The sequence below is a fragment of the Oreochromis aureus genome, linkage group 22, assembly GCF_013358895.1.
Source record: "Oreochromis aureus strain Israel breed Guangdong linkage group 22, ZZ_aureus, whole genome shotgun sequence".
NCBI lineage: Eukaryota > Metazoa > Chordata > Actinopteri > Cichliformes > Cichlidae > Oreochromis > Oreochromis aureus.
In genome coordinates, this window is record NC_052962.1 from 3,893,898 (window position 1) to 3,921,285 (window position 27,388).

Genomic DNA, 27,388 nt, shown 5'->3' on the forward strand with positions numbered 1-27,388 from the left:
GGAACAAACCTCCAGCAGAACCATGTTCAAAGAGGACCAGTCATCTGGTGTGACTGGTTGAAGGCAAGAGAGGGAGATGGGACGAAAGACACATTGTAGAAGAGAGCCAGAGATTATAAGAACTACTCACTAAATGCAGAGTGGTGTATAGTGAGTGCATCATGGGAAGTCCTCAGCACCCTAGGCCTAATGCAGTGCAACAGTGGGAGGAATCAGGGTCACATGATTCAGCCCAAACCTTATGCTTCATCAAAAAAGAAAGCCTTAAGACTAATCTCACAAGTAGAGAGGGTGGCTGTCTGTCAAAAATAATTCAGTTCCGAGTGAATGAACAGTGTCCACTCATCAGCAGGGACGTTCTATTTCATGCACGGAGGCAGATATATTATCCTCAACCAGACTGGTTGGCTCTCTGGACCTGTGCATGAAAGTTGTCTGTTTCAACGAGTTTTACTTGCTGTAAGGAGTCGTACAGAGTACACAGCAGAGTATAACGCAGTGGAAAAAGTAGGACTACAGCATACAATGTCTTGCCTTCATTTATAATGTGATTGCACCAAGTTTTACAAGTACATAAATGCGTTGAACTTTCCACTGCCCATGCAGATATGCTGAGACTGGTGATCTTATCTTTATAACCTCAACCCCAACTGTCCTGTCTTGCTTGTCTTGATTGCTTTTCAACAACTTTTTCCTGTTTCACAAGTCCCCTTGCAGGTACACCTTAAGTAACTGCTTCTATGCAGACATAAGTTGAGCAATGGTTTAACAAAATTTCCTATCAAAACGTGGAATTTGAATACTGCAGGCCTGCCTCAGAAGGTTATTGCCATCATTTAGAGAGAAAAGTTGGCATAGATGGCTTTGTTATCCTACTCTACATCACCAAGTCATTGGTTCAGGTATGTGGATGACAACTGGGTGAAAATCAAATCTCAGGATGTAACTTGGATTAACTTGGATTAACTTGGTGGACAAACACATCAAGTTCACCAGTGAGCATATGAAACATGACAGGCCAGCCTTCTTAGACTGTGACATTTCCATCGAGGACCCTCAGGAGGTGTAGCCGCTGTTGGGCCTTCTTGACGACCGCTGTAATGTTGTCTGTCCAGGAGATGTCAGCAGAGATGAGGACACCAAGCAACTGGAAGGTGTGGACCCTCTCCACACACTCCCCGTTGATGTATAGGGGGGCTAAATCAGTGCTGTGCCTCCTGAAGTCAACAATGACCTCTTTGGTTTTCTTAGTGTTCAGTGCCAGGTTGTTCTCTGAACACCATGCTGCCAACTTCAGGACTTCCTCTCTGTAGTCTGCCTCGTCTCCCTTTGAGATGAGTCCGCCTACTGTGGTGTCATCAGCAAATTTGATGATGAGGTTGTTGTTGTGGGTCGAACTGCAGTCGTGGGTGTAGAGAGAATACAGGAGGGGGCTCAGCACACAGCCCTGTGGGGAGCCGGTGCTCAATGTGCGGTTGGAGGAGAGATAAGGGCCGAGTTTTACAGTCTGGGGACAGTTTGTAAGAAAGTCCTTTATCCAGGCACGTGTGAGAGGAGGGAGGCCAAGAGTGAACAGTTTGGTGATGAGAATGTCCGGGATGATTGTATTAAAAGCTCACTGTAGTCCACAAAGAGCATTCGGATGTAGCTTTGCCACTGTTCTATGTGACTCAGCACAGCATGGAGGGCGATGGCGTCTTCTGTGGATCTGTTTGCCCGGTATGTGAACTGGTAAGGGTCGAATTCTAGGGAGAGGTAGTCCTGTAGGACTAATCTCTCGAAGCAAGAGCAAGAACAAGCTTTGTACAGTCAAACCTAACAGTTACTACATGACGGAAACACCAACAATATCTCTTTTAATAAAGTTTTCGTGTGTATACACAGGTTAAACTGATTATTGTACAAAAAACCTAAAGATCAGATATTAATCAGATTTATTTGCGCTCTCTCCTTCTTAAACAAGTTTTTAATGGTAGTTTTGATACAGAATTGGCGACTGAAACAAGTATCACACATACAAACATCAGGATATAAAGACCCGATATAACCTCAGTAAATGACGGTTAACCTCCGAGAGGTGGGTTGGGCCAGCGGGGGTTATAACAGTTGTGTACCTGCGCTTGCGAGGCGAGCGGTTCTATCATACCCTTTGCTGTGAGACTGGGCTGGACAGACATCTCCAAAATCATTGACGCACTTTTGCAAATAGGCTCTATCTTGACAAACCGACCAGATATCTGAAGAATAAACTGCTAAAAATTAAAAGTGTATTTGGTGACACACAACCAGAGTCTTTCAAAGCACAGTTCAGTTAGTTCCTACATGTTCTTTCACTCACTGAAACAATGACCACCAGGCCAAAGCAATGGTTTTAACTCAGTCAGTGTTAACCCCGCCCCCTGACATGATGATGAGCCTTTATTTGTCACTACAATGTTGCACGTACATGTTACCTGCAGTGAAATTGGACACTTTGATGGGTGAGGCTGACAGATAAATTAAAGTCATGAAGACAACCGCAGGGCCAGGAGTGCCAAAATGAATAAAAATAAATACATAATTAAATAATTAATTAAGTGTGTCAATAATTAATTCATTAAATGTATCATTAATTAAATAAAATTAAAAATAAATACATAATTTAATAAATGTTTTAAATGAATTGAATGGACATTTAATTAATTATTGAAATATTTAATTAATTAATTCAAATTTAATTAATTAATAAAGCATCTAATTAATTATTTAATGGCATATTTAATTAATTTATTTTGTCACTCCTGGCCCTCCACAGTTAAAGGTCATAACCTGTGTTTTTTAAATATTTATAGAATATATTATATTTATATAATTCCTCTAATATCATCATTATTCTGGGTAGGGATTAAAATATCATCGGCAAAGAGAGCGAGCTCCTTATTGTCTCTCTGTATATTGATTCCTCTAATTTGATTACCCTGTTTTATGTACTGGCTAAGAGGTTCAACAAACTGAGCAAATAAGATCGTGAGAGGGGGGCAGTGCTGTCAGCATGGTCTTTCAAGAGTAAATGGTTCTGATAGACTGCCATTTATTTTAACTTTGGCTGTTGGTTTATTGCAGATTGATTGAATTGTCTTAATGACTATTTGATGAAATCCAGACTTTAAAACTTTATAGTGAAATGACAATCTTACAGAGTCAAATGCTTTTTCAGCATCTAAACCCATCAGCATTGCCTCTATATTATTCTTTTTTATATGATGTATGATGTGGAGAGTCCTTCTAATTTTGACTTGGGTCTGCCTCTGACAGATAAACCCAGTTTAGTCAAGATTAATAAATTACTGGATTAATGAGATTAATCCAGGTTTAACCTCCTAGGACCTGCCGTCCACATATGTGGACATCACATTTTTGGTTATTTTGACCAAAATACTCAATTTTGCTCTACATGGGCCTGATATCCACTTACGAGGACATTATACTGCTACTGTTCTATCAAAATTTCAAATGAATATCCTCATTTGTGGCTCTCATTTTCTTAAAACAAAAATAAGGTAAAAAAAAAAAAAAAATCTGGAAATTCTTTGTTTTTACATTCATCGGGCCCCAATATGCCCAAATATCAAAGAGAAATTAAAAATGCATGTCGTGGAAGAGTTCGGGTCTTAGGAGGTTAATACTGATCTTGGTCAACAGTGGCTACAGTTCTATTTATCTTCTCCCTCCTTTGGAACAGCAGATATGGTCGCTTCTTTCCATGAGCGGGGAACCTCCCCTGCTTTAAGCACCCAGTTACACACCACCTTTAGTCTAGGAGTTAATTCCTCCGTGTCAGTGTTGGGAAGGTTACTTTTTAAAATGTATTCCACTACAGATTACAAAATACATTTTGGGGCATGTATTCTGTAATGTATTCCGCTACGTTACTCAATGAGAGTAACGTATTCTGAATACTTTGGATTACTTAATATATTATCATGCTGTTCACAACTACATGAATGTGATTTATTACTGTTACTGAAGGTCCGCGGTTCCAAACCGTAGTAAAGGGACCTCTGGCTAATACGTCGGGTTTGTGTCGGGCTCGTAGCCGAAAAATAGCTTTACTTTGTTGTCTGGGTCAACTTTGCTAGCGAGAGACAGAGAGAGGCGTTGAAAGGCTGCTCCAACGGAACTTATTGTTTCGGAGGAAAACACAAACACAGTGTACAGTCGAGTCTTAATAGCTTACTTACAACTGGGCTCGTCAGGCACTCTTCTTGGCTGCAGTGGTTATTATTATATTTACATGCTTCCAGCTCCCGTTTCTGCTCGATGACAACTCTACTTTTCCACTCTCCTTTTTCTCCCTCCTCGCGCTCACAGACACATAACGTGTATGGCAGTCCATTCTCCCTGCAGCACGGACTGCCCATGAGGCTACATTCTTTAAGGCTATGCCTGTAGCATTCTGCCTATTAGCTTAGCACAACAACAACAACAAAAAGTCTTGATGCATTCTCAATCATCCAGGTAAGTACATCTCCAAAAGTTGAATCTGTTCATCTGGACGTAGCGTTTTGTGGGAGAAACGTTTCGTCACTCATCCAAGTGACTTCTTCAACAAAAAGGCGCAAAAAGGCGCTCTCTCACCCAGGAAACACACAGTCGCAGAGAGAGCGTCACCCTGTAACCATGGCAACCGTAACGCTGCCGCCTGGAACAACAGTACTTAGCAGTCAAACAAAACAAACAAACAGTCCTGACCCTGACAATATGAAACAGGAAAATACCGCCGTGTAATCCATTTATTTCAACAAAGTAACTGTATTCTAAATACCACCTTTTTAAACAGTAACTGTAACGGAATACAGTTACTCATATTTTGTATTTTAAATACGTAACGGCGGTACATGTATTCCGTTACCATTCACCAGTGAAACCATCCGTGCCAGGGCTTCTATGTGCTTTTAGTCTTGTAATTGCGGCTTTGATTTCTTTATAACAATAATTTTGCCCCGTATAACCGCTTGAGGATGCTGAGGACCCTTCTCTTCTTTAACATCCACTCCAATTCAGTTAGCCTCAGTTGTCTTCTTTTCAGGACAATGCTTAACCCAATTATTCATGTGTCCCCACACTAAAAACAGTCTCCATGTTCTCTTCTCCCTCCACCTCTCTGCTGCTGTTTGCCTTTCCCACATCCTGCAGTATTTTGTGGTTGTGATGTGTACATTGTCAGTGGTGCGGTGGCAAGGTTTGTTTCAGTTTTGTCTTATTTTTCTGTCTCTTCCATGTCATTTTAACTCCATGTGTGGAAAATCTCAAATTCAGACAGTCTTTCTAAGTCCATTCACACATATATTGCAGGTGAACTTCCCACTTTTTGATTTGGAGGATGTCTCTCCTTTCATGATGGTGTTTGTATATGCTGCTGATCTCCTTTTAAGGTTGAGGGCAATGCCATTGTCTGGACACCTGCTGTTGACTCTTGATGTCAGTAGAGTTGCTCTGGAACTGTATTGTGTCTTAAGGGGGAGGGTTTTTTTTGTCGTTGAAACATGTTTTTCACGGTTCAAGATGGGTGGCGGTAAAGCTGTGGAATATTTAGCCAAACCTGGCCCTTGATGTAGGTCTGATGATGTTGGTCGAGGTTGATCCAGGTCTGGGTTTGCCTGCTACTGATACATACAATTTTTTATACCTGCCTGTTACCACTTTCCCTCTCTGATTCTTGCAAAGTCCTGCGACAAGATAATAATCATTTCAATCAATTAAATGACACATACTACTTCTCTTTTAAGTAATGTCTCCTCATCTTCCTTTTCCCCTTTTTTTCATTATTTAATCTTATATTGAAATACCCATTTTTTGGAAATTAAAGTTAATGTATCCGCACATTTTATTGCTACAATATTTCACCATGTTTGTTTTTCATAAATTGGACATTTGGACTATTTTAGGGTATACTTCTTGAGTCTGCTTTATGTTTTGGACTTTGAGCTCCCCATATTTGTTCCTGGTGGTACTCATGTTTAATCTCAGACATCCAATCTGTAGATTCTCAATCACAACTAATCAACCAATGGCTATTTGTGAATTCAGACCCAGTAAGTTGTCCCTTATGTAACCCATATTGCCATTAGCATGCATCTGCCTGTGGCAATCAGCCCAAACTAACTGTGATAATTTGCATCTGCCAGTGGTCCTCAGCCCAGGTTAACAGTGTTGATTTGCATCTTCCCTCTGGCGATCAGCCCAAACCAACTGTGTTTACAGAATTTTTCTCTGAAAACTACAATACAATCAGAAATTCAAGCTCGTCTTAGCGTCTCTCCCCTCTGGAGAGACTTTAAGTAATTGAGATTTCAGTGGTCACTGTCTGCTCTTAGTTGCCAGGCACTCTTCTCCTCAGTAATTTGTTTGCAGGTAAGCACTCTTTCAGACTCATGGAGTCTTAAATGCAGGTTTTCCTGAATCAACATGAAACCAAACTGATTTTCGGAGATTTATTGAAAGAAAGTTAAAACCTTTGCAAAGTGATCGATACAGCACAAACTGGCATAGACAAAAAGGTAAAATAATAACAGCTCCTTTCTAGCCAGCATGTTGTTATCTTTGTGGGAATCTTTGTCTGTTCAGCTGTAGGGAGCTCAGTTCAATTAGTTTGATTTCAAATATTCACATCATTCTTTGTTCAAGAAAACTACATACCAATAGTAAGCTGGGCTTCAATAAAGTGAAACACAAATTTTCCATTACAGACCGAATCAGAAAATTATACAATTTGTGTAAGCTATAACTATAATGTCATCCACAGCAGGTGGCTTACAAGGTTGCTAATAGTATGGCACAACAACAGCAAAACTAGCAACAACTACTATGAAGCGGGACAGGCCTTTCTTCTTAATACACTTGTATTTAATTACTACAGAAGACTATGGATGTTGCTAACACCCAAACATGAACATTGTGGCGAGGCTTCAGGGGAGGCTGACACACCGGAACTCCATCAGCTCATCATGCCTCCCCTGTACAAGGCGTGCTGGGACCTGAGGTGTGTTGTTGTGTGTGGGGGTTGCGGCTGAAAAGCTGCAACCGAGCGTGGTAGAGACAACAACCAAATAAAGTGTTGAAAATGCGAACTGTGTGGTCTTTCATGCTACAAACTGCTTTATAACTGCTTTATAACTGCAACTGTAACCGCTACAGTAGGAACACCAACTGTATGTTAAACATATAAATTGATGCAAAGGTCTTTTGGGTCCGCTTGATGATCATGTCTAGTATTTTAAAGGGTAAGTCAAAGATTGTAACGTAGTTTGGCTCAAAAATGGTAAAAGGGATGATTCTTATATAGCGCTTCTCTACTCTCCCAGAGTGCTCACAGTGCTTTATACACCCACTGTATCCACTTTTTTCTATGCTTAAGTGCTTTCTATCTCTACTGTCTATCTACTCCAATGGATGCATCAGAGAGCAACTTGGGGTCAGTGTCTTACCCAAGAATATCTGGCATGCAGACTGGAGCAGCCAGGGATCAAACCACCAACCTTCCGATTAGTAGATGACCTGGTTTACCTCATGAGCTACACCCCATGAAGCAAGGTGGTAGGTAAACAGACTCAACAGATATTTTGTGTCCCCAGATATGACCAATTTATTTACCGTGATCTCCATAAAACATGAAAGTTAAACCTAAGCTCCCCAGATTAATTCATAATAATAAAAATCAAAAAGCATATGGCCTAGGTAGCACGGCTCACCCCTCCTCCTCAGGGAAATGAGAATTACATAAAGCCCACTACTCCACTGATTAACTCATTTACATAGATCCCTCTGAGTTAACTCTTGATAAGTTAGTCCGTAATCTCAAAAAACACTAAAACAGAGAAAACTTTCCCTAAAACAATCCTCCTCTTGGTTAAGGCCGGTCAGGGCAGGTATGGTGATGATCCCAAACACCTAACTTACATGGAGGCTCAAAGCAAAGAAACAATGGTAAGTATGAACAAAGGAACAAACAGCCTCTGCATGACTGCAAATGCCACCCTAATCCATCTGTCAATCTCTTGCTCGCCTCTCCCATGGCTTGTAAACCTGAGACCCTGAGATACTTAATCAGAATCAGAATCAGAATACTTTATTGATCCCTAGGGGAAATTATTTTTCGTTACACTGCTCCATTATAAGCAAACATTAACAAAGACCGACAATACACTAACTAAGAATAGCACGATATATACAGGCATATATATACATAAAAGTAACTTATTAATAAATAGCTGAAAAGAACATGTGCAAGAAGGGTGTAGCTGTTGCAGTCAACAGTGTGTTAAGTGGATGAGTTGTACAGGGAGATGGCCACAGGCAGGAATGATTTCCTGTGTCGTTCAGTGGTGCTTTTCGGTAATCTCAGTCTCTCACTGAACGTGCTCCTGCGACTGACCAGCATGTCATGGAGTGGGTGGGAGGTGTTATCCAACATTCTCTTTATGTTGGACAACATCCGCCTCTCCGACACCACCTTGAGGGAGTCCAGCTCCATCCCCACAACATTACTGGCCTTACGAATCAGTTTATCGAGTCTGTTGGCATCTGCGACCCTCAGCCTGCTCCCCCTGCTCCCCCAGCATGCAACAGCATAGAGGATCGCACTGGCCACAACAGACTCATAGAAAATCCTGAGCATTTTCTGGCAGATGTTGAAGGACCTCAGTCGCCTCAAAAAATAGAGACGACTCTGGCCCTTTCTGTAAAGTGCTGTGGTGTTTTTAGCCCAGTCCAGTTTATTGTCAATGTGTACTCCAAGGTATTTATAGTCCTCCACAATGTCAACATGGACCCCCTGAAACAGGGGTCAAGTGTTTCCTGGTCTTCCTGGTCTTCCTGAAGTCCACTATCAATTCCTTGGTCTTGGCCACGTTGAGCTGCAGATGATTCTGCTCACACCACGTGACAAAGGAGTCGACCACAGCCCGGTACTCTGTCTCATCATCCCTGCTGATGCATCCAACCACCGCAGACTCATCAGAAAACTTCTGAAGATGGCAGGTCTCTGTGCAGTGGCTGAAGTCTGTGGTGTAGAGGGTGAAGAGGAAGGGGGAGAGGACAGTCCCCTGCGGTGCCCCTATGTTGCTGATTACCTTGTCAGACACACACTGTGGGAGACGTACATATTGTGGTCGTCCTGTCAGGTAATCAACAATCCAGGACACCAGAGAAGCATCCACCTGCATCGCTGTTAACTTATCACCCAGGAGGTGATGGTGTTGAAAGCACTGGAAAAGTCAACAAACATGACCCTCACAGTGCTCGCCGGCTGGTCCAGATGGGTGTAGACACCATTTAGCAGGTAGATGATGGCGTCCTCTGTTCCGAGACGAGGCTGATAAGCAAATTGAAGGGGATCCAGATGTGGTCTGACGATGGGTCGCAGCTGGTCCAGGATGAGCCTTTCCAGGGTCTTCATGATGTGGGAGGTCAGTGCCACGGTCCTGTAATCCTGGGGGCCACTGGGACGTGGCATCTTTGGAATAGGGACGAGGCATGATGTCTTCCACATCACTGGTACCCTCTGCAGACTCAGACTCAGCATAAACAGTTTATGAAAGACTCCACACAGCTGGGGGGCACAGGCCTTGAAGACGCGGGGACTCACTCCGTCTGGTCCAGCAGACTTGCCTGAGTCAAGTATTGAGTGAAGGTGATGGGTGGGAGAGGGGTGTCAGGAATCTCACAGGAGGCAACAGCGCCATGTGAAGAGTAGAGATGGACCGATCCGATATTACTTATCGGTATCGGTCCGATACTGACGTAAATTACTGGATCGGATATCGGCGAGAAATAAAAAATGTAATCCGATCCATTGAATATCAAAAAAGCATCTCACAAAACTTGCGACACGGCGTAACTCGGCTCATAACCATAGCACGTCGGAGCAGTATGCGTCACGTGATAGAGCGGCTGTGTGTATTTGGAGCCTCGCTAGCAAACGAGCATTTCATCTCCGAGGAAGTTATCCCAGAGAGAAGTAAAGCAAGTGTGTAAGTTCATCTCTGAATGTTTGTAAAGCATTCCCACGTTAAGCTTAACAACCGATATATGGAGCGACTGCCTCTCTCCCCCTCCCTCTCCTGCTGCTACTTCAATCGTGAAGCTGCTTAATGGTCAGCTGATCGGCTTTTCTGTCGCGAGTCCGTCTCTCTTCTTTGTTTTTGGCCCACTTTGCACCAGAAAGAGGAAACCAGTGGCTGAACAACAGCAGCACGTTTAAGCTTGATAAGCTGTTGTTAGAATTTATTTAATATTACTTTCTACACCAGGATCCTTTTCTACGTAGCTGACGGCTGGTAACTGTGCAGGGGCGGATCTAGCAAAGTTTAGCCAGGGGGGCCAATAGGGCATGAACAGGGAAAAGGGGGCACAAAGACATACTTTTCTTTCTTATTCTCATTTAAAATGTCTAGCTTTTAATAAATAATTATCTGAATCATACAACCAAAGTTTTAATCTGATGTAAAATGTATAGAAGTCCATTACTGTATATAGTAACTGTTAAGTCTAATCTAACCTAGTAAGCTATAGTACTTTTTCCTTTGGGAAAGTACCATTTGTGAATTCTGCAATTCTGTTGAAGAAAGATGTTGAATCTATTTAATTATTCTTGAAAAATAATTTATTTCTGTGCATTTTTTCCCCACCCTGCATCAAATTAAAGTTGATTACATCGATTAAGCATCATGAGGTGGAGGGTGGGGGGTGGTTCCCTATTTTTTTTGGGGGGGGGGGGAGTTTGCAACCCTATTAGTTAGGTTGCTTAATATTTCTGCTAAGTACTCTTTAAAATACCAGAATAGGGAGGATGGAGTAGGTTTAAGTTTATTAGATTGATCAGTGTTGCTGAACTATGAAATATTTTGGGCGCAGTGTATTTTTTACATAGAGGTATAACAGAATAGCTTTAGTGTTGTTGTTTATTTAAACTTGAGGATGAACTTATACAAAATGCAGCAAGATATTAAAAAAACTGTTTTATTGATTAAAAAACACACTATATCGGATTCATATCGGTATCGGCAGATATCCAAATTTATGATATCGGTATCGGACATAAAAAAGTGGTATCGTGCCATCTCTAGTGAAGAGAGAGGCTGGCACAGTGGTGTGGCTCTGGATTCCAGGCTGACTACAGGTGAGGTTGTGGGGGTGTGAGCAGACACTGTGGTGTCGAATCTATTGAAAAACAGATTCAACTCGTTAGCTCTATTCTCACCTCCCTCAGCTCCCCTGCTGTTGGTTGGCCTGAATCCAGTGATGGTCTTCATGCCCCTCCACACCTCTCTCATGCTGTTCTGCTGGAGTTTCCACTCCAGCTTCCTCCTGTAATTGTCTTTAGCCTCTCTGATCTTGTCCTTTAGTAACACCTGGATCTTCCTCACCTCCTCTTTATTGCCCCCTCTGAAAGCCCTCTTCTTGTCGTTGAGGAGGGCTTTGATGTCCTTAGTCACCCACGGCTTGTTATTTGGGTAACAATGAACAGTCTGAGCTGGAACAATGGAGTCGGTGCAGAAAGTTATGTAGTCTGTGATACACTCAGTAAGCCCATTGATGTCCTCGGCGTGAGGCTCACAGAGTGTTTACCAGTCGGTCAACTTGAAACAGCCCTGTAGTTCCACTAAGGCCTCCTCTGACCACCTCCTAATGCTCCTCGTGGTCACAGGTTCCCTCCTCACAATTGGCACATAGCGTGGGGTGAGGTGAACCAGGTTATGATCTGACCTACCAAGTGGGGGGAGGGAGGAGGAGCTGTATGCATCCTTCACATTAGCATACAGAAGGTCTAAAATTTTCTCTCCCCTGGTGGGACAGTCCACATATTGTCTAAATGTTGGTAGTGTATTGTCCAGTGATACATGGTTGAAGTCACCCGAGATCACAATAAAGGCACTCGGGTGCTGAGTCTGTAACTGGGCTATGGTAGAGTGGATAGTGTCATATGCAGCTGTGGGGTTAGCAGAGGGAGGAACATAAACAGCCACCGAGATGACATGAGAGAATTCCCTGGGTAAATAATACGGCCTGAGTCCTACAGCACATTTCAATGTCCGGGCAACAAATCCTTTCTTTGATTGTTATGTTGGCAGGGTTACACCACCAGTTGTTAACTAAAACAGCAAGCCCACCTCCTTTCCGCTTGCCGCTAGCGATGCTGTCCCTGTCCGCCCGAACAGTGTGGAAGCCTTCCACGGAAGCATTCTCGTCTGGAATGTCCTGGTGCATCCATGATTCAGTGAAACACATCAGGCTACACTCTCGGTATTCCCTCTGACTCCGTACCAGTGCTGAGAGCTCGTCGATTTTATTCGATAAGGATCGCACATTTCCCATTACGATAGACGGCAGACACGGTTTATACCTCCTCCTCGCTTCGAGCCTCCGCTGTCTCACCGTCTCCTTCTTTCTTCTCTTCTGTCCTTGACCTCTGCATCCCCGATGTGTTTTTCTCCAAATTTCAGCTGGTACTTCTGCGGGTCTGGCCAGCGACCCGGCCGGCATCAGGGCGATCAGCTGATCTCTGGAGTAAACAGTCCGTGCGTGTAGGAGATGTGCCGCGGTCCCGTTCCTTGAAAAAAGTAATAGTTCCACGGCCACCAGAAGAACAAAAACTCTCTCAATCCACATGATTGAGTGAAAGATGATAAACAGATGAAAATACAAGTCAGAAAAAAAAGAACACGTAAGAAAACAGAGCTAAACTAAGAGAAAAAGCAGGAGCGACTGTAACAGGCTGCACGCTGGTTGGCGCATGCGCACCTCTGCTTGGTGCCACAAATCATCCCTGACCTGGAGTGAGCACTCCACCCTTTTCTAGCTGAGACCATGGCCCCAGATTGATAAGTGCTTGTTTTCATTCCTGATGCTTCACACTTAGCTGTGAACTGCTCCAGTACGAGCTAGAGGCCACCACGTGACAAAGCCAATAGAATGGCATCATCTGCAAAAAGCAGAGATGATATTCTGAGGCCATAAAAGTCATGCTGGCTCGGACGTCGCCCTGATCAACAAGGTCCACGTAAGGTATTGAGGAACCTGGGCACCCTGATGAGAAGTGGCCTACTGGAACAAGAAGGCATCGGTGGGCAAGAGAAAAAAATAGGGTGTTGTTGGAATGCTATTACGCAAGGAACCCTGACGGAAGGGATTGTGTGAATAGGATGAGGGATGTATGAAATCGTCGATATGCAAAATCCACATTGACGGCGAAAGAACTAATAGCTCAATGTTCCAGCATTCATTTCAACTTAACAGCTCCCTTTATCTAGTTTGGGGATTACCGCCATGACAACCACCAACTAGTGTTGTAGTCCTGTAACTAAGTTTAAGAATATAATTCACCCACTGTTATCATCTTCAAAGCCCTGTACCAACACAGCTACAAGAACGCTACTCAAACAGAGAACGATTATCTTGTTAATAATTTTACCTCTTCACTACATGACTATGGATACTCTAACTCCTATGAAAAAGAGAGCCTCAAATCAGAAGTACTCCCTGGTATAATTCCCAAACACGTAGCTTAAAGCAGATAACTCGTAAGCTGGAGAGGAAATGGCGTACCTAAATTTAGAAGATCATCATTTAGCCTGGAAAAATTGTTTGATGCTTTATAAGAAAGCCCTCCATAGAGCTAGAACATCTTACTATTCATCACTGATTGAAGAAAATAAGAACAACCCTAGGTTTCTCTTCAGCACTGTAGCCAGGCTGACAAAAAGTCAGAGCACTGTTGAAGCAATCATTCCTTTAACTTGTAATGACTTCATGAATTTCTTTACAAATGAAATTTTAACCATGACCAAGAGAAAAAATTACTCATAATCATCTCACAGATGTAACATTGTCTACAGGTGCATTTGGTATCATTGATTATCAGTATTTTTCTCTAATTGATTGTTCTGAATTAACTTCAGTAATTACTTCCTCCAAACCATCAATGTGTCTTTTAGATGCCATTCCTACAAAACTGCTCAAAGAAGTCCTACCTTAAGTTAATGCTTCAGTCTTAAATATGATCAACCTGTACCACAGACCTTCAAGGTGGCTGTAGTTAAACCTTTACTTAAAAAGCCATCTCTTGACCCAGCAGTCTTAGACAATTATAGGCTAATCTTCAACCTTCCTTTGATATCAAAAATTCTCGAAAGAGTAGTTGTCAAACAGCTAACAGATCATCTGCAGAGGAATGGCTTATTTGAAGAGTTTCAGTCAGGTTTCAGAGCTCATCACAGCACAGAAACAGCTTTAGTGAAGGTTACAAATGATCTTCTTATGGCCTCTGACAGTGGACTCATCTCTGTGCTTGTCCTACTAAACCTCAGTGCAGCTTTCGATACTGTCGACCATAATATCCTATTACAGCGATTACAGCATGCTGTAGGTATTACAGGTGCTGCACTGCAGTGGTTTGTATCATACCTGTCTAACAGACTCCAATTTGTTCAATTTGTTCACACACTAAGGTTAATTATGGAGTTCCACAGGGTTCCGTGCTAGAACCAATTCTGTTTACATTATACATGCTTCCCTTAGTATCATAAGAAGGTATAGTATACATTTGCACTGCTATGTAGATGACATCCAACTTTATCAAGCCAGATAACCCACAGCAATTACTTAAACTGCAGGAATGTCTTAAAGACATAAAGACTTTTTGCTTCTAAATTCAGATAAAACTGGGGTTATTTTACTTGGCCCTGAAAATCTGGTATCTAACCAGATTCTCACTCTGGATGGCATTACCTTGGCCTCCACTGTGAGGAACCTTGGAGTCATTTTTGACCAGGATATGTCCTTCAATGCACATATTAAACAAATATGTAGGACTGCTTTCTTCCATTTGAGTATTTCCTCTTCAGTCTCCTTTCTGACTCACTATGTGTTAATCAGTGTTGGGAAGGTTACTTTTAAAATGTATTCCATTACAGAATACTGAATACATGCCCCAAAATGTATTCTGTAACGTATTCCGTTACGTTACTCAATGAGAGTAACGTATTCTGAATACTTTGGATTACTTAATATATTATCATGCTGTTTACAACTACGTGAATGTACTATTGCTGTGATTTATTACTGTTACTGAAGGTCCGCGGCTCTGAACCGTAGTAAAGGGACCTCTGGCTAATACGGTGGGTTCCGTGTCGGGCTAGTAGCCGAAAAATAGCTTTACTTTGTTGTCTGGGTCAACTTTGCTTGCCAGAGACAGAGAGAGGCGTTGAAAGACTGCTCCAACGGAACTTTTTTTTCGGAGGAAAACACAAACACAGTGTACAGTCGAGTCTTAATAGCTTACTTACAGCTGGGCTCGTCAGGCACTCTTCTTGGCTGCGGTGGTTATTATTATATTTACATGCTTCCAGCTCCCGTTTTTGCTCCGTGACAGCTCGGACTTTTCCTTTCTCTCCCTCCCTCGCTCACAGACACATAACATGTATGGCAGTCCATTCTCGCTGCAGCACGGACTACACTGCCCATGAGGCTACATTCTTTAGGGCCATGCCTGTAGCATTCTGCCTTTTAGCTTAGCACAACAACAACAACAACAAAAAAGCGCTCTCTCACCCAGGAAACACGCAGAGAGAGAGCGCGTCACCCTGTAACCATGGCAACCGTAACGCTGCCGCCTGGAACAACAGAACATAGCTGTCAAACAAACCCAAACAGTCCTGACCCGCGACAATATGAAACAAGAAAGTACCACCGTGTAATCCATTTATTTCAAAAAAGTAACTGTATTCTGAATACCACCTTTTTAAACGGTAACTGTAACGGAATACAGTTACTCATATTTTGTATTCTAAATACGTAACGGCGGTACATGTATTCAGTTACTCCCCAACACTGGTGTTAATAGACCTCTCTGCATTGACTCATACTTGTTATTAATCTCTGGCTCTCTTCCACAGCATGTCTTTTGTCCTGTCTTCCTTCTCTCACCCCAACCGGTTAAGGCACATGGCTGCCCCTCCCTGAACCTGGTTACACTGGTTTCTTCCAGTTAAAAGGAAGTTTTTCCTTCAATTCAATTCAATTTTATTTATATAGCACCAAATCATAACAAAAGTCGCCTCAAGGTGCTTTATATTGTACAGTAGATTGCACAATAATAAATACAGAGAAAAACCCAACAATCATATGACCCCCTATGAGCAAGCACTTTGGCGACAGTGGGAAGGAAAAACTCCCTTTAACAGGAAGAAACCTCCGGCAGAACCAGGCTCAGGGAGGGGCGCGGCCATCTGCTGCGACCGGTTGGGGTGAGAGAAGGAAAACAGGATAAAGACATGCTGTGGAAGAGAGACCGAGATTAATAACAGATATGATTTGATGCAGAGAGGTCTATTAACACATAGTGAGTGAGAAAGGTGACTGGAAAGGAAAACTCAATGCATCATGGGAATCCCGGCAGCTCACGTCTATTGCAGCATAACTAAGGGAGGATTCAGGGTCACCTGGTCCAGCCCTAACTATATGCTTTAGCAAAAAGGAAAGTTTTAAGCCTAATCTTGAAAGTAGAGATAGTGTCTGTCTATCTCTACTTCTGTCTATCTCTCTAATCCAAACTGGAAGCTGGTTCCACAGAAGAGGGGCCTGAAAACTGAAGGCTCTGCCTCCCATTCTACTTTTAAACACTCTAGGGACAACAAGTAGGCCTGCAGAGCGAGAGTGAAGTGCTCTAATAGGGTGATATGGTACTACAAGGTCCTTAAGATAAGATGGGGCCTGATTATTTAAGACCTTGTATGTGAGGAGCAGGATTTTGAATTCAATCCTGGATTTAACAGGAAGCCAATGAAGGGAAGCCAAACCAGGAGAAATATGCTCTCTCTTTCTAGTCCCTGTCGGGACTCTTGCTGCAGCATTTTGGATTAGCTGAAGGTTTTTCAGCGAGTTTTTAGGACATCCTGATAATAATGAATTACAGTAGTCCAGCCTGGAAGTAATAAATGCATGAACTAGTTTTTCAGCGTCAGTAAGCGACAGGGTATTTCTAATTTTAGAGATGTTGCGCAAATGGAAGAAAGCAGTCTTACATATTTGTTTAATATGTGCATTGAAGGACATGTCTTGGTCAAAAATGACTCCAAGGTTCCTCACAGTGTTACTGGAGGCCAAGGTAATGCCATCCAGAGTAAGAATCTGGTTAGATACCATATTTCTAAGAATTTCAGGGCCGAGTACAATAACCTCAGTTTTATCTGAATTTAGAAGCAGAAAGTTAGTGGCCATCCAGGTCTTTATGTCTTTAAGACATTCCTGCAGTGTAACTAATTGGTGTGTGTTACCTGGCTTCATGGATAGATAGAGCTGCGTGTCATCTGCATAGCAGTGAAAATGTATGCTATGTCTTCTAATGATGCTGCCTAGGGGAAGCATGTATAATGTAAATAGAATTGGTCCTAGCACTGAACCCTGTGGAACACCATAATTGACCTTAGTGTGTGAAGAGGACTCTCCATTTACATGAACAAATTGGAGTCTATTAGATAGATATGATATAAACCACTGCAGCGCAGTACCTGTAATACCTACAGCATGTTCTAATCGCTCTAATAGGATATTATGATCAACAGTATCAAACGCAGCACTAAGGTCTAGCAGGACAAGCACAGAGATGAGTCCACTGTCAGAGGCCATAAGAAGATCATTTGTAACCTTCACTAAAGCTGTTTCTGTGCTGTGATGAGCTCTGAAACCTGACTGAAACTCTTCAAATAAGCCATTCCTCTGCAGATGATCTGTTAGCTGTTTGACAACTACTCTTTCAAGGATTTTTGATATGAAATGAAGGTTGGAGATTGGCCTATAATTAGCTAAGACTGCTGGGTCTAGAGATGGCTTTTTAAGTAAAGGTTTAACTACAGCCACCTTGAAGGCCTGTGGTACATAGCCGATTATTAGAGATAGGTTGATCATATTTAAGATTGAAGCATTAATTAATGGCAGGACTTCTTTGAGCAGTTTTGTAGGAATGGGGTCTAAAAGACACATTGATGGTTTGGAGGAATTAATTATTGAAGTTAACTCAGAAAGATCAATTGGAGAAAAAGAGTAACTTAACATCGATGGTACTAAGAGTAGCTGTAGATGATATTACATCTCCTTCCCACTGTTGCAAAAGTGCTTGCTCATAGGGGGTCATATGATTGTTGGGTTTTTCTCTGAATTTATTATCGTAGGGTCTACCTTACAATATAAAGCACCTTGAGGCAACTGTTGTTGTAATTTGGCACTGTATAAATAAAACTGAGGAATCTGAAATTCAATTCAATTTAATTCAAAATAGCCACCCTTTGATTTGTTGACATTACTGCAAACCTTGGCCTTCTCTCAATGATCTTCATGATGTAGTCACCTGAAATGGTTTTCACTTCACAGCTCTGCCTTGTCAATGGGAATGGGATCACAAAAGTGAGTACACACCTCACCTTTATGTAGATTATTTATTTTATCATGGGAGACATGAGAATACCCATCCTTGCCCACTGCCTCTCACTGTGGGCAACTGCGGTCCAGCCCCTCTCAAAGACTGTGCCTGTGTTGTGCGTTGAGATGAGCGACTATACTGAATCATGGGACAATACTGAAGATATGACACTTTGATACAATGTAAAGTAGTCAGTGTATAGCTTGTATAACAGTGTAAATTTGCTGTCACCTCAAAATAACTTAACATACAGCCATGTAAAAGATCTCTGATATTTGTCTGTGCTTGTCCATGCAGAGCCCTGAATGTCAAAGTCATAATCTTAAAGTGGACTCTGAATTTAATGGGGAGCTAGTGCAGCTGGATCAGTAGGGGTGTGAGATGAGAGTACTTGGAAAACTTGGTCAGAAGCCTTGTAGCAGTATTCTGAACACTTTGCAGACATTCCATGGAGGCCTTACATAAACAAGTGAACAAAGAATTACAATAGTCCAAACGAGATGCAACAAATGCATGTATGACATTTCCAGTTCAGAGTGGGACACAATGGGACTCAGCTTAGCAATGTTTCTTAAATGATATAAACAGGAGAGAACCAGAGATTTAACATGAGCGTCCAAAGTCAGAGCTGAGTCAAAAGTTACTCCAAGATTCCTAGTAGAGGATTTGGCAAATGTAGCAAGAGGACTTCAATTTTCCATAACCTTTGGCACAACGTTAGCCATCCAGCCGAACCTACTCCCACCAGCAACCGGGAGAGGGAATCAGCTGCAACCATTCATATCTCCGGCCGATGGACCAGCGACAGGTATGAATGGGATCTGGGGGCCGACCGCGTGGCAAGCAGCGGCGGCGTAGCAGACGTGGACAGAACCCGCAGCTCACAGGCGGCTTGACAGGTGGCCAGCTAGCCGGACTGGATGGTGCACTGTCCTTCAGTGTGGGAATGTCACGTCCCTCCCGCGCGCCAACCTCCGGCTCCAGCAGAGCAGGTCCCTCATGCGCGCTGACCTCCAGCACCTCCCTCCGGCACCTCCCTCCCCCATGCTGTTGAGGGCTTGCGGTGGTGTCAGCCAGGAACTGACCCGAGCTACCAGAATCATTGTCAGCTGCTTCCGGGGCTCGGACCAGTCCTGCAGCTGTTCCCCCTGGCTGCGAAACACTGCTGCCTGCTCTCTCTGCGTGGCGGCAAGTTTCGGGCCAGTGCCTCCACTGGTTTGCCCGGTTGTGGTTCCGCCATGCCACCTCCTGGGTTTCAGCACGAATGTAATAGAGATGGCACGATACCACTTTTTTATGTCCGATACCGATATCATAAATTTGGATATCTGCCGATACCGATATGAATCCGATATAGTGTGTTTTTTAATCAATAAAACAGTTTTTTTAATATCTTGCTGCATTTTGTATAAGTTCATCCTCAAGTTTAAATAAACAACAACACTAAAGCTATTCTGTTATACCTGTATGTAAAAAATACACTGCACCCAAAATATTTCATAGTTCAGCAATACTGATCAATCTAATAAACTTAAACCTACTCCATCCTCCCTATTCTGGTATTTTAAAGAGTACTTAGCAGAAATATTAAGCAACCTAACTAATAGGGTTGCAAACTCCCAAAAAAAAAAAATAGGGAACCACCCCCACCCTCCACCTCATGATGCTTAATCGATGTAATCAACTTTAATTTGATGCAGGGTGGGGAAAAAATGCACAGAAATAAATTATTTTTCAAGAATAATTAAATAGATTCAACATCTTTCTTCAACAGAATTGCAGAATTCACAAATGGTACTTTCCCAAAGGAAAAAGTACTATAGCTTACTAGGTTAGATTAGACTTAATAGTTACTATATACAGTAATGGACTTTTATACATTTTACATCAGATTAAAACTTTGGGTGTAAGATTCAGATAATTATTTATTAAAAGCTAGACATTTTAAATGAGAATAAGAAAGAAAAGTATGTCTTTGTGCCCCCTTTTCCCTGTTCATGCCCTATCAGCCCCCCTGGCTAAACTTTGCTAGATCCGCCCCTGCACAGTTACCAGCCGTCAGCTACGTAGAAAAGGATCCTGGTGTAGAAAGTAATATTAAATAAATTCTAACAACAGCTTATCAAGCTTAAACGTGCTGCTGTTGTTCAGCTGCTGGTTTCCTCTTTCTGGTGCAAAGTGGGCCAAAAACAAAGAAGAGAGACGGACTCGCGACAGAAAAGCCGATCAGCTGATCATTAAGCAGTTTCACGATTGAAGTATCAGCAGGAGAGGGAGGGGGAGAGAGGCAGTCGCTCCATATATCGGTTGTTAAGCTTAACGTGGGAATGCTTTACAAACATTCAGAGATGAACTTACACACTTGCTTTACTTCTCTCTGGGATAACTTCCTCGGAGATGAAATGCTCGTTTGCTAGCGAGGCTCCAAATACACACAGCCGCTCTATCACGTGACGCATACTGCTCCGACGTGCTACGGTTATGAGCCGAGTTACGCCGTGTCGCAAGTTTTGTGAGGTGCTTTTTTGATATTTAATGGATCGGATTACATTTTTTATTTCTCGCCGATATCCGATCCAGTAATTTACGTCAGTATCGGACCGATACCGATACGTAATATCGGATCGGTCCATCTCTAGAATGTAATGGGAATGAGGGACCCGACCACATATTTCACTGGTTTACATACTTTATTTCGGTTGCTTTTGCCTTCAAACACGGCCGCAGCTTTTCAGCCGCCCCCTACACACAACAACCACAAACTCAGCCGCGCAACAAACCACACCTGCCACAGCATTGTTTTCAATAAATTGCATGCTGAAAAACATGTTTTGTCTCACTCCCATTTCTGCTTGTTGCATGTTGAAGCTCTACTAGGAGCCTTGTTAAGATCCAACCATGGAAAAAATGATTTTTTTTTGCCATTTTTGAAGTGGTCTTAAACATTTGATCAAGAGTGTATTTAGAGTTATTTATCATTTGGTTTTCCTTTGCCACATAATCTTGCTTCATATATTTAATGTCTTTAGTATGTATCTACAATGTAGAAAGTAGAGATGGCACGATACCACTTTTTTATGTCCGATACCGATACCGATATCATAAATTTGGATATCTGCCGATACCGATATGAATCCGATATAGTGTGTTTTTTAATCAATAAAACTGTTTTTTTAATATCTTGCTGCATTTTGTATAAGTTCATACTCAAGTTTAAATAAACAACAACACTAAAGCTATTCTGTTATACCTGTATGTAAAAAATACACTGCACCCAAAATATTTCATAGTTCAGGAACACTGATCAATCTAATAAACTTAATCCTCCCTATTCTGGTATTTTAAAGAGTACTTAGCAGAAATATTAAGCAACCTAACTAATAGGGTTGCAAACTCCCAGCAAAAAAATAGGAACCACCCCCACCCTCCACCTCATGATGCTTAATCAATGTAATCAACTTTAATTTGATGCAGGGTGAAAAAAAAATGCACAGAAATAAATTATTTTTCAAGAATAATTAAATAGATTCAACATCTTTCTTCAACAGAATTGCAGAATTCACAGATGGTACCTTCTCAAAGAAAAAAGTACTATAGCTTACTAGGGTATATTAGACTTAACAGTTACTATATACAGTAATGGACTTCTATACATTTTACATCAGATTAAAACTTTGGGTGTAAGATTCAGATAATTATTTATTAAAAGCTAGGCATTTTAAATGAGAATAAGAAAGAAAAGTATGTCTTTGTGCCCCTTTTCCCTGTTCATGCCCCTATCGCCCCCTGGCTACACTTTGCTAGATCCGCCCCTGCACAGTTACCAGCCGTCAGCTACGAGAAAAGGATCCTGGTGTAGAAAGTAATATTAAATACATTCTAACAACAGCTTATCAAGCTTAAACGTGCTGCTGTTGTTCAGCCGCTGGTTTCCTCTTTCTGGTGCAAAGTGGGCCAAAAACAAAGAAGAGAGACGGACTCGCGATAGAAAAAACGATCAGCTGATCATTAAGCAGTTTTAGATTGAAGTAGCGGCAGGAAGGTGAGGGAGAGAGAGAGTCAGTCGCTCCATATATCGGTTGTTAAGCTTAACATGGGAACGCTTTACAAACATTCAGAGATGAACTTACACACTTGCTTTACTTCTCTCTGGGATAACTTCCTCGGAGATGAAATGCTGGTTTGGTAGCGAGGCTACAAATACACACAGCAGCTCTATCACGTGAGCACACTGCTCCGACGTGCTACGGTTATGAGCCGAGTTACGCCGTGTCGCAAGTTTTGTGAGGTGTTTTTTTGATATTTAATGGATCGGATTACATTTTTTATTTCTCGCCGATATCCGATCCAGTAATTTAGGTCAGTATCGGACCGATACCGATACGTAATATCGGATCGGTCCATCTCTAGTAGAAAGTAGCAAAAATAAAGAAAGGTCATTAACTGAGAAGGTTTATCCAATATTTTGACTTGTAGTGTATAGAAGAACCAGTCTATTTACCATTTACCACCCCACCAAGTGACTCCAAAAAGGATGGGTACTCTAAACAGTCATGAGACAAACAACGTGATCCAAGGGCAGGGAAATAATTCTCGTCCATCCAGGAAACTTCAAAATGCTGGCATTGAACAGGGAGATATGAGTACACCCATCCTTGCCTGCTGCCTCTCACTGTGGGCAAGTGTGTCCAGCCCCTCTCAAAAACTGTACCTGTGTTTTTCGTTGAGGTGAGCGACTATACTGAATTGATATCCCTTAACCCAGTGGTTGTCAGTTCTGACAGGTGGGGCGCAAGTTACCTGGCAGAAAAGTCATGCAGAACTAATGTTTAACATCGGAATACCTTTTACAATAACACAAAGGGATTCGCTGCGGTTACGTTAATAATATGCACATCCACTGCAACTGCGTGTGTAAGTCAACAGCCGCAATAAAGAAGTGTACTGAAAAGTGTGAACATATGGTTGGGTCTGTCATGCATCATTTACAGTGGTGCCGAAACCCAGGATTGGGGCTGTCGACTTACACACGGGGCTGCAGTTTTTCGGCTACGGCCTACACACATCATCAACAACAACAGCACCTAGTTCATTCTGTTTTAAGCCGGCAAGGCATGATTGGGGATGCCGCTCATGTGCGTCCGCCTCCCTCACAGCCGTGGTGCAGATCACACCCCGCCACAGCTCTGCAGTCATAAACAGGTCCCCTCAGCCACTAAGAGTGAATAGTATTAAACTCTCACTAAATTATATATTTTTCATCTCCGTTCACAAGTTTCTGGATTTCTTTTTTTTATATATAAGACTAAGACTGAACTTTATTTTTCCATGTTTGGCAATGTTCACATTCTGTTTAACTTGTTACTTTTTTGAACAAGTGGTGCAAACTATTGAAGCAGTCTAGTGACAAAAGTCACAAATAGTTGTTTGAAATGAAAGATGTTTGTTTAAAACAAAAATTACTGAAGGATTCATTGTGAATGAGTTTGTTAGCTAATTAAATTGCAGCTTTTCTGTCACTGTTTTGCATAGATGGGGTGTGAAAATATTGCTTCTTGCCATGTGGGGAATGGGAATGATGTAAAAAGTTTAAGAACCAAAAAAAAAGCTCCTTACTAATTTATATAGCACCAGACCCCTACGGCACCTACAGTGGTTGGTGGGCCTTGTCAAAAGGTGGGCCCCGGTGACCCTGTTGTGGGCAGGGTAAGCTGATCCTTTGTTCCCTTTTCCATCTGAATCACTCTGTTCCCTTACCCAGTGTTCATGGTCATCCATCAGTATTTCATTTTCCCCACAGCACTGGTCTTTTGCATGTGCATATGATCAAAGCTAACAATGACTTTGCCCCGGTTAGTAGTCTTACTACTCAACAACAAAGGTGTCATACTCCTGCTGCAATATTTTTTATCTTAAGATGGATTTTCAGTTACTGCCTTTTTTGAGCACAACCGACACAACCCATTGGCAAAAAAAAATGGAATAACTTAACATTACTATTATTTAAAGAATTCGTTTGTCTGTGTGACTTGAATTTTAACATGCTAACCTAATGAGGCAACAGCAGGTGATGTACTCTTTAGTGTCTCTTTTTTCAGTATTCTATTATAAGCCAAGAAGAAATGAGATCAACTCCCATTGGATAACTATTTTCTGTGTAGAGAGAGGGGGAAATTCTGGACAGTAAGGCTGGAAGGTCGTCTTGTTGCTTGGAAGTTCAGAGGAATGCTAACAGATTTTCATTGCTCATACTTTACACCTCAAAGTTAATATAAGCAACAACAACAAAAAATATATTTCACAATCCTTAAATGAGTCAATGACTACAAGGGATTTTCATAAAAGTACTAAAAACCATCCTTATATTGTGTTTAAAATTACTTTTAAACGTAAATGTAAAAAAGCATTGGATTAAGTGTTTAGAAATGACAGCCATTTTTGTAAATAGTCCCTGCATTTTAAGAGGCTTGAGTAACTGGACAAACTAGCATGATATTAATTACAAGGGCTGTTTTGGAAGTAGAAACAAATTACACCTTAACCCTCCTTAGCTTTGGTAAGGGATCATGAAAACACTGTAGTGGTTTTTGGGTATATGTTGTCATTATAAAAGTGTGCTGTGTCTTTGCAGGAGGAAGAGGAAGAGCCGATGGAGGAAGATGAGGCTGTTCAAGAGGAAACAGCAGAGCAGGAGAATCCAAACTAATCCAGATAGAGAGGACACAAACACAACTTCTTTATGGCTGCGCTGCCACTTTGCTTTTGTTGTTCAGACTAAAGCACATGTAACTTTCTACTAGTTTCCCAAAGTTTGTAGACAAACAGCTTTGAGCTTCTACTTTAGGTTAGCAACCAGAGGTGTATTTTGACAAATGGTATTCAAATGTTGATATCTTTACTTTCAAGGGTAGAATTTGTACTTTTTATGGATGAGGGTGAAACCGACAGGTTTTAGACAGCCTTATGAAGCACATGAAATCATCCAGCACAGGAGTACACACAGAAACATATATTACTAAGCTCCTTCTACAGCAGTGTCTGACTCTTTGCTCTGCTTTTATACACTTATGATCATCATGTAGTTTTCACACAATTATGCTCAGTGTCCTGTTTACAAGATGACACTTTTTTGTCAGAGCCCATAGAGCACCCTCTATTCCTTGCTGACCATGGTTACACACTCAAACCAGACATAAGTCAGCATAAGTCAGCAGTAATACCTCCAACAACTTTCAATATGTGTTTAACACAGCATTTTATTTTTGTATTTTATTCACACCACGTTATTTTCTAGTTCTTATGAACTTATGTAACTAAACAAGCAAGAAAATAAGGTTTTAGGATTTGTTTTTTGTTGATTTTTTTTTAACTTTTATTTTCAGCAATACAAAACTTACTATGCTACATTTTGCCATTGGATCTTAATGAATGTCTTGTTTAGGAAATATATCAACTTAAGTATTTTATTTATATGCTTTGTAAAGTAGAATTAGTTTGGAACTCTTTTACTACTTTTTCATAGCCAGATGGTTGTTTGACCTGCTTGTAGGCTGTAATCATAACTAAATGTCCATGCTCTCACTCACTTTGGAATTTAACATTAATTGAGGCCAAAGAGCATGGCCCTAAGAGGTCAAGTGCACTACGACTTTGAAATTCAATTCAATTCAATTCAATTAAGTTTTATTATCCAGCGCCAAATCACAACAACAGTCACCTCGAGGCGCTTTATATTGTAAGGTAGACCCTACAATAATACATACAGAGAAAATACCCAATAATTATATGACCCCCTATGAGCAAGCACTTTGGCGATACTGGGAAGAAAAAACTCCCTTTTAACAGGAAGAAACCTCCGGCAGAACCAGGCTCAGGGAGGGGCGGGGCAATTTGCTGGGACTGGTTGGGGTGAGAGAAGGAAGACAGGATGACAGACATGCTGTGGAAGAAAATGACAGCAAATAGAAAAATGCTATAAAAGCACACAAAACACCACAAAGGGTGAATAAAACATAGTGGAGACAGAAAAAAATCACTGCACCAGCTCACAAAAAAAAAAACAATTATTTTGGGGGAGAGAATAATATAGGGTTAACAGCTGAGGAAATGACAAGCTAACAGTGAACAGTTAATTTCAAAAATGTATCCACAGTATTTTTTTGAATCATTTGTTCCATCAGCTTTTGATTTGTGTCTTTGTGTTGTGTTTGACCTCTCAGGGCCACTGTAAAGGAAGCAGCCAAAGTGTTATCTCACATCAGCTGCTACAATATCCACAACCTTAGAAATGTTTGACAGTGGTGACTGCATTTAGTTTCTATGACTGTTAACAGAGAGTAAATGAATCATTAGATTTGACCAGAGATCGTGGCCTGTCAGATTTTTGGTCTGTCAGCAAATCTGAAGTTATTCCTTAAAGTGCCAATAAATCCGAATTGGAAAGCCTAAATGCTTCTCTATCACTTAAACTCACTAACACACATTCAAAGTCTCATTCTCTACTTTAATTGCATTATTAGCCTGTTTAGCGTCAGGAGTAACACAACATCAGAAAGTAATAGTTGCAAAAAACCAAGAACTTTAAATTTTATATAAAGTCAGAAAATACTACAGAGGAACACTTGCAGATGATGACTTGCAGCGCTATACAAATACAGGCCAGGCCACTTGAAGAATTTCAGTCAGGTCTCATCACAGTACAGAAACGGCATTGGTGAAGGCTACAAATGGACTCTTCTTATGGCCTCTGACAGTGAAACATCTCTGTGCGTGTCCTGCTAGACAACAATTTGTTCATATAAATGGAGAGTCCTTTTGACGCACTGAGGTTTACTATGGAGTTCCACAGGGTTCTGTCCTAGGACCAGTTCTGTTTACAGTATACATGCTTCCCTTAGGTAGTATCAGTAGAAGGAATAGCATACATTGTCAGTG

The 27,388-nt window shown here is 41.6% G+C and overlaps 1 protein-coding gene across 3 annotated transcripts in view; it reads left to right on the forward strand.

Moving 5' to 3' along the window:
* Nucleotides 1-26,230, forward strand: part of phf14 (PHD finger protein 14) — a 161,586-nt gene extending 135,356 nt beyond the window's left edge. For all 3 annotated transcript variants that reach the window (XM_039606105.1, XM_039606104.1, XM_039606106.1), the window contains one exon: nucleotides 25,086-26,230. In XM_039606105.1, the coding sequence (XP_039462039.1) occupies nucleotides 25,086-25,160 (75 nt within the window). In that variant the 3' untranslated portion in view covers nucleotides 25,161-26,230. The remainder of the gene's footprint in view (nucleotides 1-25,085) is intronic.
* Nucleotides 26,231-27,388: the final 1,158 nt, after the last annotated feature.